The sequence below is a fragment of the Denticeps clupeoides genome, chromosome 13, assembly GCF_900700375.1.
Source record: "Denticeps clupeoides chromosome 13, fDenClu1.1, whole genome shotgun sequence".
Classification (NCBI taxonomy): domain Eukaryota; kingdom Metazoa; phylum Chordata; class Actinopteri; order Clupeiformes; family Denticipitidae; genus Denticeps; species Denticeps clupeoides.
The window spans coordinates 13426447-13439855 of NC_041719.1; the positions used below are offsets into that span (position 1 = coordinate 13426447).

Consider the following 13409-nt stretch of genomic DNA (forward strand, 5'->3'; position numbering starts at 1 on the left):
AGCATGTTCCCTGGGAGCTTGTATAATCCTTTACATGCAGAGATTGCCATTCCGAGCCCCATGATAAAATAAGTCTTTAACTGACCCAGTGGGTGCTGTGGCAACAGTCCGGCACTCTTCATCACAACATCCTCCGGCCGAATCCGGCTCTTGATTACAAAGAGTTGAATTACGGTTCTTACGGAAACCAAAGATGGCAAGCATGTTGCGCCTTTTCTTCCGCCTTAGAGAGTGTGCTTTGTGAAGGGAGGATAACTGACTAGGAGATAGATGGAGAGGGGAAGAGAGATGAAGAACACGAATGGAGGATGAGAATCATATATGGATATCAGAGGGATTTGGAGAGGGGAAAAGACAAATAAAGAAAGCAGGTGAGATTTAATCACGTCACATTAAAATGCCCTGCATATTTCTTCCTATTGGCTAGTGCCAGGTGGGCATCTTCACTTTTACAAAAACCTCATCTGTTTCTCCCATGACTCCCCGCAGCTGCTCTGCTCGGCAACAGCTTAATAACATCTCTGAGAGATGAGCCGGTTGCTAGGCGACGCCTCTGGCTGGCATGTGATGATGTATTCAGAGACTATTCATTAGGAAATATGCTTAACAGAAGAAATGAAATAGCCCTAAAAGCATCTGCTATGCTGGATGAGTATGTGTGGTTGCATGTGGCCATTTGTGTGCTGTTACCTATCAGGAAAAACCCTCTTAGTATAAAAATCAGGGAGGCCGTCGTCCAGCGGTGTGACTGCTCCATTTTCCGTGCAGTGCTGAATGGAGGGGGGAGACAGGGACATTGGTGATCTTTATAAAAATGTACAGCCTGGTTATTTGTGAAACATATAAGAGATTATGGATCACCTGACATGTGGCACCACACCAGCCATCCACAACCCAATCAGGCAATCAGAAATGAAATGGCTGAGCCTACCAAGCCCAAACCCCTAGCTTTTCTATTCATTATTCCTTAATGCAGAGTATTAACTCCCATGGAAACAAGGAGCATAATGGATGGTCCATGGATGGCCTTTTAGCCTAATTCACTTTGGAAAGATTGGTCTGGACCAAATCCAGGTCTCTCAGGAAAAGGAGCCTGTCTTTGGGAGTCACTGTCTGAGCATTAAAGGGTAACAGGGATTGTAAAAAGCAAAAAAAAAAATTTGCTTTTATATTGGTCTTAGTGGTCCCCTAATACTATATCTAAAGTCTCTTTCCAAAATTGCAGAATTGTGCAGATTTACAGCCCCTTTTAGCCAGTTCCACAATTAGATTTCCACAGGACACACCGTTTCAGTGTGTGTAGCTTTAAATGATAATGAGGAGAAGAGAGGTGGGGCGATGAGTAGAGCGGCCTATAGAATTGCACAGGCATTTGCGGAAATTACATCAACACTTTCACCTGTTTCACCTGTTTGGTGAAAACAGGAAGTCACATCTGCCCTTTTCCCAAAAATAATTAAATTAACCTAATGGTTCTTCAGCATCTCCTGTGACGGAACAACAAAAATTTCATTTTTACATCCTGTCACAAAGCAACTGCTTTACATGTTTGGAAAATGCTTTGGAAAATGACGGTTGGTGGAGTTACTTTTTTAGGGGAGAAGTGGAAAATTCTCTTGGCGGACAAAGCAGGAGAAAAGAGAGGTAACATTTCATAAGGGGACAAATTCCATATCCAATCATCTGAGCTGCTGCTCTATGAACGGTGAAAAGCAGACAAATCACGCTTTATACATATTGCAATTTGTAGCCACTGCAGGACCACAGACATGCTAGGGGAACTCGTATTAATGTTAAATAATCTCACAAAGTGATATTTTCACAACAGGGACCTTTCAGAGTTTGATTTATGAGAAAAAGGCATTAAACTGCACAAATGATGGCTTTTCGTGACAGGGATGTCATCCTGTCTTCTGCATATGCATGCAATCCTCAAAACACACAAAGTACATACACTTACAACAAAGAACACCCACAATGATATAAAAGTTAATAAAATAACTATGTTAAATTCTACAAATATTTATTAGGAATTTTCTTAACCCCAGTAACCAAAAGCAAACAGTTTGGCTCATTTTAAATTTTAGGAAATAAGCTTAAACATTAGTCCCTTCTTTCGAAAAACTATATGTGATTCTTCCTTTGTTTCCTGTCCTTGATAAGCAATAAGTACATAAACAGACACACACTTTGCCTATAAGGTCAGCCTATATATAAAAAAATCTCATTTTAATATCTCCAGGATCCATTCATTACATCTGATTCAGTGTAATCTTTATCTCTCATCCTGTGTGCTCATGTTATGAAAAAAAAACACAGAAGGAAGCGGCAAAAATCTCCTTTGCAATCATTTGAAATAAATACATTACTGTCTCTACAGTGAATTCCCAGACATATCGGCGTCCCTCACCATTCATTATTCATGAACTAATATATCTGTTCCTCTGAACTTACACACTGGGGGCCAAAGTGCATATTGAATATGAAGGAAGAAATGTATAATTTATAGTTTTGTACATAGTGTTAATATAAATGTTTATCTATATTCAAATTTTCTATTAGCAGGATGCCAGTGTTAATCCATGCAAACAGTCCTTCCTTCTGATGTTTTAGTATGATTATGCATTAGACCCTGTAGTGTGATTACAGTGTAGAATGTCAGCTACTCGACTGAAAATGAATCATTTAGCTACAATTGTGCAGAATGCATAAAAAAATCACATTAAGCAAATCTGACATTGTACCACATCCTTATCATCCTTAGTCACTAGATCCCAGTCTCCCACATTCTGATCACCAGCCATGCACCCTGAGATGCATCATCACCGGCTCCCAAGAAAAGGCTAAATCATAATTCCTAGCCAAGATGACTCGCAACATGCTGATTGTTGGTTATGCACATATGTCCTTTTCTTTATGATTCATATTTACTTTGTTAGTTAATAAAAAAAATGTTTTTTTCCACAAATGGGTACTCTGTTACCTTCTGCCTCACAATGGTCTGCCAAGAACCCAGAAACTAGGTTGGAAAACTACATATTTTTTATTGAGTAAATTATCTACAGTATCTCCATTACCATGTCAGGGGCATGTCCTCCCCGATGCCGACGTGGGGGCCTTGGTCGAACCCTAGTAACATGATGTAGAGGGGCGCCCTGTGTGGGCAGAGCTGAGAGACCCTCCCAGGATGCTGAGCGAGACAAGGGTGTGGTGAAAGGGGGTGCTGAGGCAGGAGGGGAAGAGCTGGAATCGTCACACAGACCTGAAAATGGGAGAGTGAGATGAGAGACAGCGGAACATAATGAATCAGTAATCAGTAATTTAAAGAAAAGGCAGTTAACCACATAGCAGCAACACACCTAAAACCAAATCAATAACTCCTCTCGGAGGGGGCTGCTTTATATGCAGAAATGCAAATTACAGATGCGTAGCACTAAGAGGCACAGAGATGAAGCCCTAAAACATTCATAGCAGGATCTTTCCTCTCACGGACCTCCTGGAGAGAAGAAACATTAGCAAGGAGGGATGGCGAAGAAAGGAAGGACATGGTGAGTGAAGTGGAAAATAAAGCACACTCACTTAGCCTGGTAGAGACAGGCCGAATGCGCCTGGTTCTGGAGCTTCGCTTCTTTATGGCAATTGTGTCCTGAAAAATGTGAGGGAAAGTAATGAGTCAAGTCAACAACTATAGCCATAAGACTTATTTTGTGCCCCTTAAGAGTTACTTGTAATAACTCATCAGTCATTACTTTTCTTAAGATTTTTTTTCTTTATATAATGTTATACAATATTGCATTTGTCAAGTGGTGGCCAATTGTGGCCTAGTAGGTAAGGATTTTTTTTTATTGGATATTTTTGTGTACTCCACATCACAATGTCACTTCCACCACAGTGTTCTTTCAATTTCAAGTATATGTGTGTATATATATAATTTTAATTATTTTTTTAACATCACAGCACTTTACAGACTTTCTGTGCTTTCCTGGATCAAAAACGGACTTTAGTTAAAAAATTAACCATAAAAACACTCACTATGCTTGTGCAAAGTTCTTCATCAGTGATGTCCAGAGAGTCTCGGTGCCTATGTCTCCTTCCGGTCCCCCCTTCACATGTACCATCCCACTGCTTGACCTGCGTCACCTGCCGAGTCTTAAACAGCGCGGTGACATTAGTCATCACTGGATTTGGTCCAGTCAACACACGTATGCATAGTTGTCATGGAAGCTGTCTTACCAGGACTTTGTGAGTGGCATAAAGTTCCTGCAGTATCTGATCCACAATGGAGTTGGTGAGATAGGAAACTACAGAGAGCTTCACCTCCCTGACAAGGAAATATTAAGAGAGTTTTCAGATTCATCCCTTCACACAGTAGATGGCCATCAGTGATCATGAAGTGAAGTGATTGTCATTGTGATTGTCATTATGATACACAGCAGCACAGCACACGGTGCACACAGTGAAATGTGTCCTCTGCATTTAACCCATCACCCTTAGTGAGCAGTGGGCAGCCATGACAGGCACCCGGGGAGAAGTGTGTGGGGACGGTGCTTTGCTCAGTGGCACCTCAGTGGCACCTTGGCGGATCGGGATTTGAGCAACCTTCTGAATACGGGGGCTGCTTCCTCAACTGCTAGGCCACCAGTGCCCATAAGTGACATTGAGTGACATTGACCTTTATCTAATCAGTCCAAGTGAATGTGTGTGCCTAATTTTGATATAGCATGCTCACAAGAACAACAGTGACCTTTAAACATTTACCACCAAAATGTAATCTTTTTTGAGTCCAAGTGAACAAAATTTGTCTTGTGCATAAAGAATTTGAAATACAGACTGTAGCTGTCTAAGCTGTGTTTACTGTGGACTTACCGATCTTACACCAGCCTTCTGACCACAATCTGCAGACTGGACTTTTAAGGGCTGGGTGTATGACTACAGCAAGAAGGGACAATGCTCAAACCAAAACAAAGCACTACACCAACATCAGTCTCACTGCTGTGTTGAAAATGGCTCCACACCTGTGGTCCTGATGTCAAAAAAGGTCTGAAGGGGTAGCAATTGATAAAACTAGCTAAATTTGAGGAACTGGGTGAAGTTCCGACATTTTAGCATATTGTGTGCTAGCATGCTAACGTAAACCATGATGCCACAATGCGCCAGGTGTGATTTGGTGTTGTTTAGGGCATGTTAGCTCATTAGCATGCTAACACTAATATGCTAGGCATGCTAACGTCAACAATGGTCATGGGCAGGGCCACAGAGCGATATATTAGACTTCATTTGGCATTAATATTTGTCGTGGTTCTAAGGGTGAAAGGATGACCACTGTTGCTCTGTAAAATGAATGGATGTGAATGAGAAGATGGAGGGATGAGAAAAGAATTGTAAAGGAGGAGTGGGCTGAGAGAACGAAAGCAAAATTTAATTTGACCTAAGATGATGGATTGTACATCGTTTCATTTTAATATGTTTAATCGAAAAGAACCGGGAATGGTCAGTTTTCCCATTATAAATGGAGCACGGCATTGCTTAAAATAGCACAAGCACATTTCTGATAATCCTGGATGTCCAATGAAAACATTCCAAACCAACATAATAAGAAAACAAGTTATCGTGTCACAGATCTGTATACCCCTGAAGGGTGAGTAAAATAGTGGTCAGTAACATTTACATCACGCCCTCTTTCTTACTCCAATGCTCTATGAATGTCCTGTGCTGCTCTCTCCATCAGGGCTGTTCGGATGGCAGAGCGAGGGATGGAGATGCGTTCCGAGACAGAAGAGAGAGGAGGGCTCAGTCGCTCGGCGGCCGTTGAGGAAAGAGGACACAGCTCCCGACACAGAGATACCATGGAGTCCACAATCACCTGTGAGTCAATCAATCAATCAATCAATCAAACAATCAAGGATGTTTCAGTCAGAAAAATGTACACAGCCTAGCGTTTAGTAACCTGTAGTTCTTTATCTGCAGCCTTGGCCAGTTCTCCAGCCAGGGAGTCCAGCCTCTGCCGGACTGGCCCGTCCACCGAGAGGACGTGAGCCAGCTCACACAATGATGGGTAAAGCTGTGACAGAAAAATAATGAAGGGTCACACACAAACTCACACATCTTAGCTTTTTCCACATGGAGACTTTTTTCATCACGTTTTCCAACTGAACATTTTATAAATGCATGTTAGGATTTTTCAATGGCTAGTAGAGGGAAAGCATTCATTTCCACAGAAGAGTCTCAGTAGAAGATTCATAGTCTCGGCTTCCTGATTCTACAATCTGAAACATACTCTTCATGAATTTCCATGCTTCTCAAGATCAGGAAATTTGTGATTTTATACAGCTCTGAATTAAGCGCATTTTAATACACACACAAAATCTCAGATCCCCTGTGTCCTTAACCAAACAGCATGTTGAAGATATATTCACTAAATAAGTGCAACAAACTTCACCATCTTCTCACAATTTGGCTTAAATGTACTAATTTGTTGACACAATTAGTTCTCATTCAAACATATTACAGATTTACTTGTGGCATCAATATAATGGAGAACCTTGGTCCAAAATATAACATTTCACACATTAAGAATAATTCAGATCTAAAATATATGCCTATAAATGCCGAATGCGAACAATAAAGGTTAAAGGCTACTGGCTGAACGGCATTAGTGGCTGCAGGGATTAACACAGCCACTGGGGATGCACGTCACAGTGTATTTCTTGGTGCCGGTCTCAAGCCTGGGTAAATAGGGAGGGTTGAAAAAAGACGGGCATCAGGTCAATTGTGCGGACAACCAGACCAATCGGTCCACTGTGGAAGCAGGAGATTCTGCATGGACTCTAAACACTTTGCTGCTTTTTAAGGTCCCTTCGTCTTAGCCAATGGTGACCCAATTGCCATAATGTGCTGAGCTGACACTCTTCCCTCATATCCCAATGGACATGGGCACATACTGACCGCTCGAGAGTTGCGAGCCTCCTTCAGCACTTGCTTGGCTGCCTGCAGTTCCTCCGCCTCTCCAACGCCTCGCAGGACACACACCTGCTGCTGAACGCGGACACACAGGCGCTCCATTACCTGAGACACAAAGAGCCAATAGGACCCGTCAGAGGCGATCGTGCACACACTCCACCCTCTAGTAACCATAACAAACATGTACATGGTATGGCTTCATCATTCAGAGGATAAATACATCTCTCTCTCTCTGTCTCGCTTCTCTTTTTTCCTGTTACCTGTTCTGCAGTGCTGGTGACAAGGCCCTGGTGCAGACGCAGAGCCTGTCTCTGGGAGAAGCGCTGGGTCTGGTTGTTTCTGAGGAGAGCCCTCTGAATCTGAGAGACATAGCAATAAACATTGAGACAGTGGGACTTAAAGATGTACAGTATAATTCCACATGATGATTTTGATTTCATGTTCATATATTGTATATGATATTATATTAGGATTCTATTTAATGATCATACGGTTTGATTTCTATTTTTCGAAAATTCTTCACTGTCATTTTTCCACAGATTTTTTACCCTGTGATAACCAATCAGACCAAGCCAAATTCTTATTGTTTAAAACAAAAAAAATATATATATTGTTCTGACCAACAATGATAACCAATGGAAATATATAAATCAATAAAAAAACTAATAGGAAAGTCTTAATGCTTTTCCCAAATAAACCCCTGGATCCTAAAGGTACCCTTTAGGAACCATTAAGAATACTTGACATTTCTGTATTTGTCTAGACAATTACAGTTTGTTGGAAATTAAATGTGATTATATAATTAATTATATATGAAATAAATTCGATTTAATTTAATTAAATTATAGTCGTACCTTTGTTATTGCTTGCTCTGTCTTCTCTGGGGCGTTACGATAAGCCTGTGTGACATCGCTGAGTGGGAGGGGCATGTATTGCAAAGTGAAATTACTGAGGAAAATATGCAGCATTTAGTGGAGAGAGACAGAGAGAGAGGATCTGAATTAGTTTTATAACATTAACTGCCTGGGGTTTTACTTAGCTCATATCAAGTTGGCTTTTGTCTCCATAATGAAAATTGGTTTTAATGATTGAACAAAAACACAATTTGCAGACTCTAGGTTGGACTGCCCTATGGGAATGAGTTGTTTTGCTAACATAAATGGTCTTTGACAAGTGAGAAAATCCTGCTGTAAAACTGACCCATTAACACTTTGACAAGGTGCTGCTTTTTTATTGTCCTGCACATTGGCCTACGCAGGGTCTTGTGCATCTTGCGACATTTTTCTCTAGGCTCAAAATTAGAAAAATAAAATGTATTCTATTATTCTAATATTTTGTGATTGTTGGCAAAGGCCAGAACTGGAGCCTGTTTGGTGCATATTTGACAAGGTTCCAAGAGTCTGAAGGGTGTAAATGACTGATTACCAGTGAATTTTCTTCAACAAACCATGTCACTTACTGCTTATTTATCTATACAGGGTTCCAACTACAGCCTGAATCAAATTCAAGTCACCGATCCTTATGTACAGAGTGACTTCTTGGTTTGCAGCAATCTACTTGAGCTCTCCACCATAGAACCCTGCATGGGTTTGCCGTGTCTACACACAGTGCTGGCCTTATGGTTACTAAAGCAGACTTACGACCAGAAGGTTCCCATAGGCTGCTCCTTGATTACCCTTCCTGGCTTGCCACTGCTTTCAATGGGTGATGGGTTACATTTTGATGCATTTGTTGTCGATCACAATCACTTTCTCAAGGTCATTTGAGTCCAGACAGTTTTAAGTGATTATATGTCATGTGTGGTTGAACAAGCAACCACCTCCAGAAAAAAATGTATCCCTGTGAGTAGCTTTGGGTGAATATGGCTGCTAAACAAATAGAGGTGTAATGTAATCCAGAAGTGTATTTCCCATGTTTTGGACATGATCTGGCAGGTCAATGTGGATCTATTTGCTGCTTTTCAAGTGTTTTATGAAGAGCAACAAATCTCACTGTTCCAGAGCCCGAGCAACATCCATGAATCCAGTGGCAGTGGTGTTGTTCCGGTCCCAAGTGACACTCCTGTGTGAGCATGACAGAGACAGAGTGAGTCAGTATGAGTAATTATTTTATATCTGGATCTGATTTCTAATTATTCACTATGAGCTATAGCTAGTTCTAGTGAATTCTGTTACTGTGAATTTTGTTACATGCTCCTGTTACCAGTGAATCACCAAAGTATACTTGGCATTTTCCCTGTCTTTATCTGTCCCTCCCTCTTGACCAGCTCTCATCTTTATCCTTCCTCAAGTACTTTTTTTTTGTGTCTCTTGCCTGAGTGTGGTGTTAATCTGAAGAGCCTTGCTCAGCATCTTAGCCCCAATGTCCTCCAGACTGTTTCCACTCAGGTCCACCTTGCGCAGGCACGTGTTGCTACCCAGAGCATTGACAAGCACCGTGCCCCGAGAGCGCAGCCTAGAGTCCACCAGTGAGAGAGACTGGAGGACCTGAATTTGGCAGGAAAAAGGAAGGCGAGAGAGGGTTGAGAAAAACGTGTGACAATGAAAGTGGCAATTTCCATCGTGTTCCATGAAGATGAACATAAAGATGCAGATCAAGAAGGGGGGGATAAGATGAATCAGGAGCAAATTGAAGAGCTCATTATATGAAAAGAAAAAAGGGACACAGAGAACTGATAGAAATGAAAGGGGCACACAGTCAATGTGCATCAAAGACAAGGAGAGATCTTCACAAAGACACGCAAGAGATTGACGGAGGGAGGACGGAGAAGACTTCGGAGGACAATGTTTGATGGTTTAATGAAGAGACAGAAGGGTTCAAGGGTGGAGTGAGGGAACGGGGTCATGGGGAGACAAGAGCAACGGGACCGTGTGCAACGGCTCGCTCAACATGGCAAATTATTCACACAGAACAATATGCTGCGCGCTGCAGCGACAAAGGCAGCTGTTGCTGGCAATGGCAGAGGAACAGATGAGTGCTGCTGCTTAATACTCACACATTCCTCTTCCTGGATCAGCTGAACCAGTTTCTGAAGCACATCATCAAGAACTCTGTAAGAAAGAAAGAATGTAATAGCTATACATCTACAGGCGAATGCTTAGTCGTACCCATTTACATTTACAGTATTTATCAGACGCCCTTATCCAGAGCGACTTACAATCAGTAGTTGCAGGGACAGTCTCCCAGGAGCAATTTAGGGTTAAGTGTCTTGCTCAGGGACACAATGGTAGTAAGTGGGATTTGAACCTGGGTCTTCTGGTTCATAGGCGAGTGTGTTACCCACTAGGCTACTACCACCCTATATTCTAATATAAGAATATTCTTGTTAAGAATATTTTCGCACAGCTTTACATGTCAATTACACTATTTATACATATACATTTAAGCCAATTCCCAAGGTTTTCAGTGGTGAAATAAATGTATGTCTTGCCTTCATCCCCAGAGTTAGCATTTTAATTATAATTCGGGGTGGATCTACCAAAGAAGCAGGCATTACAGACCCTGATTCACACTCCTACTGACTCCAACTACGACAGCATGAGGCATACGATGAGGCATTACTGCTTCGCTGCTTAAATAGAACAATAGACTGTAAGGCACTTTGTGCATGCTTTATTACAGTTATTACTGTAAGGCAGCACAATTTGCTTTAAGTTATATCAGAGCTGTGATCTGCTGGGGTGACTAAATGAAACACAGTCTACAGGCTAGTTTGCTGGATGGAAATGAACTTCTCAACTGAAAGAGACTGTTGAAATGCAGGACAGAAGCCCTAACACACACACACATGCCCAAATACAAACAACCACTACACCTGTTCTTGATATTGAAGTTCTTTCCCAGGTGCAGGTGTTTCAGGTAAGGGTGTCTGGAAAGAGCAGGTAAGATGGACAGCAGATCTGCGTCCAGGCCTGTGGACACCACCCATTCATACAAGCACACAAACATACACCATATGCACACACAAACAAATACAGGCATGAGTGAAGGAATGTGTGCTTTTATGCAAACACTCAGTCTATCTACACAGAAAACACCCAACAGCCACAGCAGTCTGAGGCAGAGGTGGCAGCAGGGAGCCATGGGCAGGGCAGCACAGCACAGCTAAGCTCACCGTTGTCGGAGATGTCCAACGTGGCAATGGAGGACACCCTGGGGAACAGCTCCTGCAGAATAGCTGCTCCAGCTGACCTGAGCTGGGAGAGAGCAAGAGAAGCAGGGGGATTCCACCGTGCTTTGATTATTTTTAAGATTCTAATTTATTCCAGGCAGAAATATGTACAACACACAGGGATATAGCAATAAAGCAACCGGTACTACTAACTAATGCACACACACACACACAGACATAGATGCTCACATACAAAACTGACAAATACATCCATGAGCTCAGAATGACTCATACACAAGGTGAGAGATTAGAGAGATTATCAGACGGCAAAGAAGGAAAGAAAGTAAGAGAGGAGGAGAAACGGTACCTCACAGCCACTGATATCCAGGTGCATGTCATTTATGTGGGGGTTGGATGTCAGGCCTAAGAGCAAAGCTCTTCCAAAAAAGAATTGATCCATGAAGAGAAAAGAAAAGATGGAAGGATAGAATGTTTATTTCCAAAAACTGTGTGATATATCTAAGAAAGAAAAGGTCAAGCAAAGGTCAACTGTGTGAATGTGTCAAGGCGTTTAATCCTCCTAATAGTAATCCTTCATCATGAATATATACCAACAGGATAAACATACCAAAAATATTACTGCAGGGTTGGTTACCAAACAAAGCACATCTACTTTTTATGGCCTTTTTATTGAGCAGAGATGTTACAAACAATTTTGGTCAGTGTACAGTGAGTCTCACATCCCAGGCCCCATTGTAACCAGGCCATTTTACAGTTCTCCACAGTAGGAGCCCCTCATGTTTGCTTTGTTTGGTTTCCAGAGATGGCAGGCAGGTTTAATTACGGGGGGAACTGAAAAGGTACTACATATGGAGCATTACAAAAGCATCATAAAAAGCATGACAAAAATTCCAGATCCTACGTTCTGAGCTGCCGCTCTCTGAACGGCCAAACCACTCTTTACACCCATCACTATTTCTAGCCACTGCAGGACCATAGACAGGCTAGGGGAACTTTAAATTAAAGTTAAATCATCTCGCAAAGTGAAAATTTCATAATAGGAGACCTTTAAATAAATTAACTTGTTGTGAAATTATACATCTGTCTCCACCCATGGAAGCAGAAAGGGAGTGATCTTGGACTCACCTCAGAGCATCGGGTGGAAGCTTCATGGAGCCCATGCTGACATGGGTGAGAGAGAATGCTGAGCTGAAGAACTGATGGAACAACGGGAGGGTCTCCTTCACCTTCCTGAAAAAAAGAGGGGAAATGTGATGAATGCAATCAAGTACTCAAAAACAAAGTTTGGCTGAAAAAGTGCAGATAAGCAGAGAAAGAGATGAAGTGCATGTGCCTGGGCCAAAAAGAGAGAAACATACTTATTAAAAAAGGATGCCAAGTGATAAGCAGCTCCTCTAAAATATTCATGAGTCTTATCAGGCAAGAACGCTCTGCTAGCTCTCACTTAAATCCACCATTAGACACGGCCAACAAACACCTACCCAATTCAAACCAAACACTCTCTTCATCACAAAAGAACTGAGTAAGTGGGAAAGACAAAGAAATACAGAGAATGTGGGAGCGTGGAGGGTCGTTGTGTCCCAAGGATATTTAAAGACGAACTCACTTCTAAATTTAGTTAGTCTTTCTTTGAAGATGCATATTCAAAAGATTAACCAGAAAGCTTGTGCATGTAGGAGAGAGAGAATTAAGGGGGTGGAGTCTGACGAGGAACAATGTGATGGAACAATAGAGCAAAGGATGGAGTCTGACCTGTGCGAGAAGGAGTTTTTAGAGAGATTCAAGTAGGAAAGATCAGCACAGCAGCCCCTGAGCAGTGGACCAAACAACTGAGTGAGAGAGAAAAGAAGACAGACAGAGAGAGAGAGAAAGAAAAAAGACAACAGAGAAAGGGAGAGCTTTTTCAGCACAAAATCAGAGTGAGAAATTTAGTAAGGACATGAATAATGCCGACTCAAGCCATTTTGACGTGAAAAGCTATTAAACTGGAAAAGCACGACTGAAAAGAGCAACTGAACTGAACCTTGCCCTGGGGGCGAAACAGCAAAATTTATGAAGAAAAAAGCTTTTCTTCATTTTTTTTTATTTCCAAATCAGACAAAGGGAAAGCAGAAAGAGATGTGCATACCGAGTCAACTGAGCAATCCGTACTGGACAGGTCCAAATGAACTAGGCAATTTGGCTGGGACAGGAACAGGTACAGATTCTATAACAGAAATAGAAAGGGTGGGGAAAAAAACTTTAGAATAAGACTGTGTGACTGATGTCACATATTGAAGAAAAAAAATTGTTCTTCTCCTCCCAAAAATTGATTTAT

The 13409-nt window shown here is 41.7% G+C and overlaps 1 protein-coding gene across 1 annotated transcript in view; it reads right to left on the bottom strand.

The window, feature by feature from the left end:
* Positions 1 to 13409, bottom strand: part of LOC114802211 (capping protein, Arp2/3 and myosin-I linker protein 3-like) — a 29133-nt gene that overhangs the window by 5380 nt on the left and 10344 nt on the right. Inside the window, exons 14-33 of the mRNA XM_029000916.1 lie at positions 13221 to 13298; positions 12845 to 12921; positions 12218 to 12322; positions 11439 to 11508; positions 11075 to 11156; positions 10775 to 10871; positions 9956 to 10010; positions 9274 to 9446; positions 8953 to 9021; positions 7815 to 7908; positions 7221 to 7319; positions 6946 to 7065; positions 5948 to 6061; positions 5688 to 5863; positions 4234 to 4321; positions 4033 to 4149; positions 3580 to 3646; positions 3078 to 3262; positions 691 to 770; positions 86 to 259 (exon numbers count right to left, since the gene is read on the bottom strand). Coding sequence (XP_028856749.1) covers positions 86 to 259; positions 691 to 770; positions 3078 to 3262; positions 3580 to 3646; positions 4033 to 4149; positions 4234 to 4321; positions 5688 to 5863; positions 5948 to 6061; positions 6946 to 7065; positions 7221 to 7319; positions 7815 to 7908; positions 8953 to 9021; positions 9274 to 9446; positions 9956 to 10010; positions 10775 to 10871; positions 11075 to 11156; positions 11439 to 11508; positions 12218 to 12322; positions 12845 to 12921; positions 13221 to 13298 — 2120 coding nt within the window. The remainder of the gene's footprint in view (positions 1 to 85; positions 260 to 690; positions 771 to 3077; positions 3263 to 3579; positions 3647 to 4032; positions 4150 to 4233; positions 4322 to 5687; positions 5864 to 5947; positions 6062 to 6945; positions 7066 to 7220; positions 7320 to 7814; positions 7909 to 8952; positions 9022 to 9273; positions 9447 to 9955; positions 10011 to 10774; positions 10872 to 11074; positions 11157 to 11438; positions 11509 to 12217; positions 12323 to 12844; positions 12922 to 13220; positions 13299 to 13409) is intronic.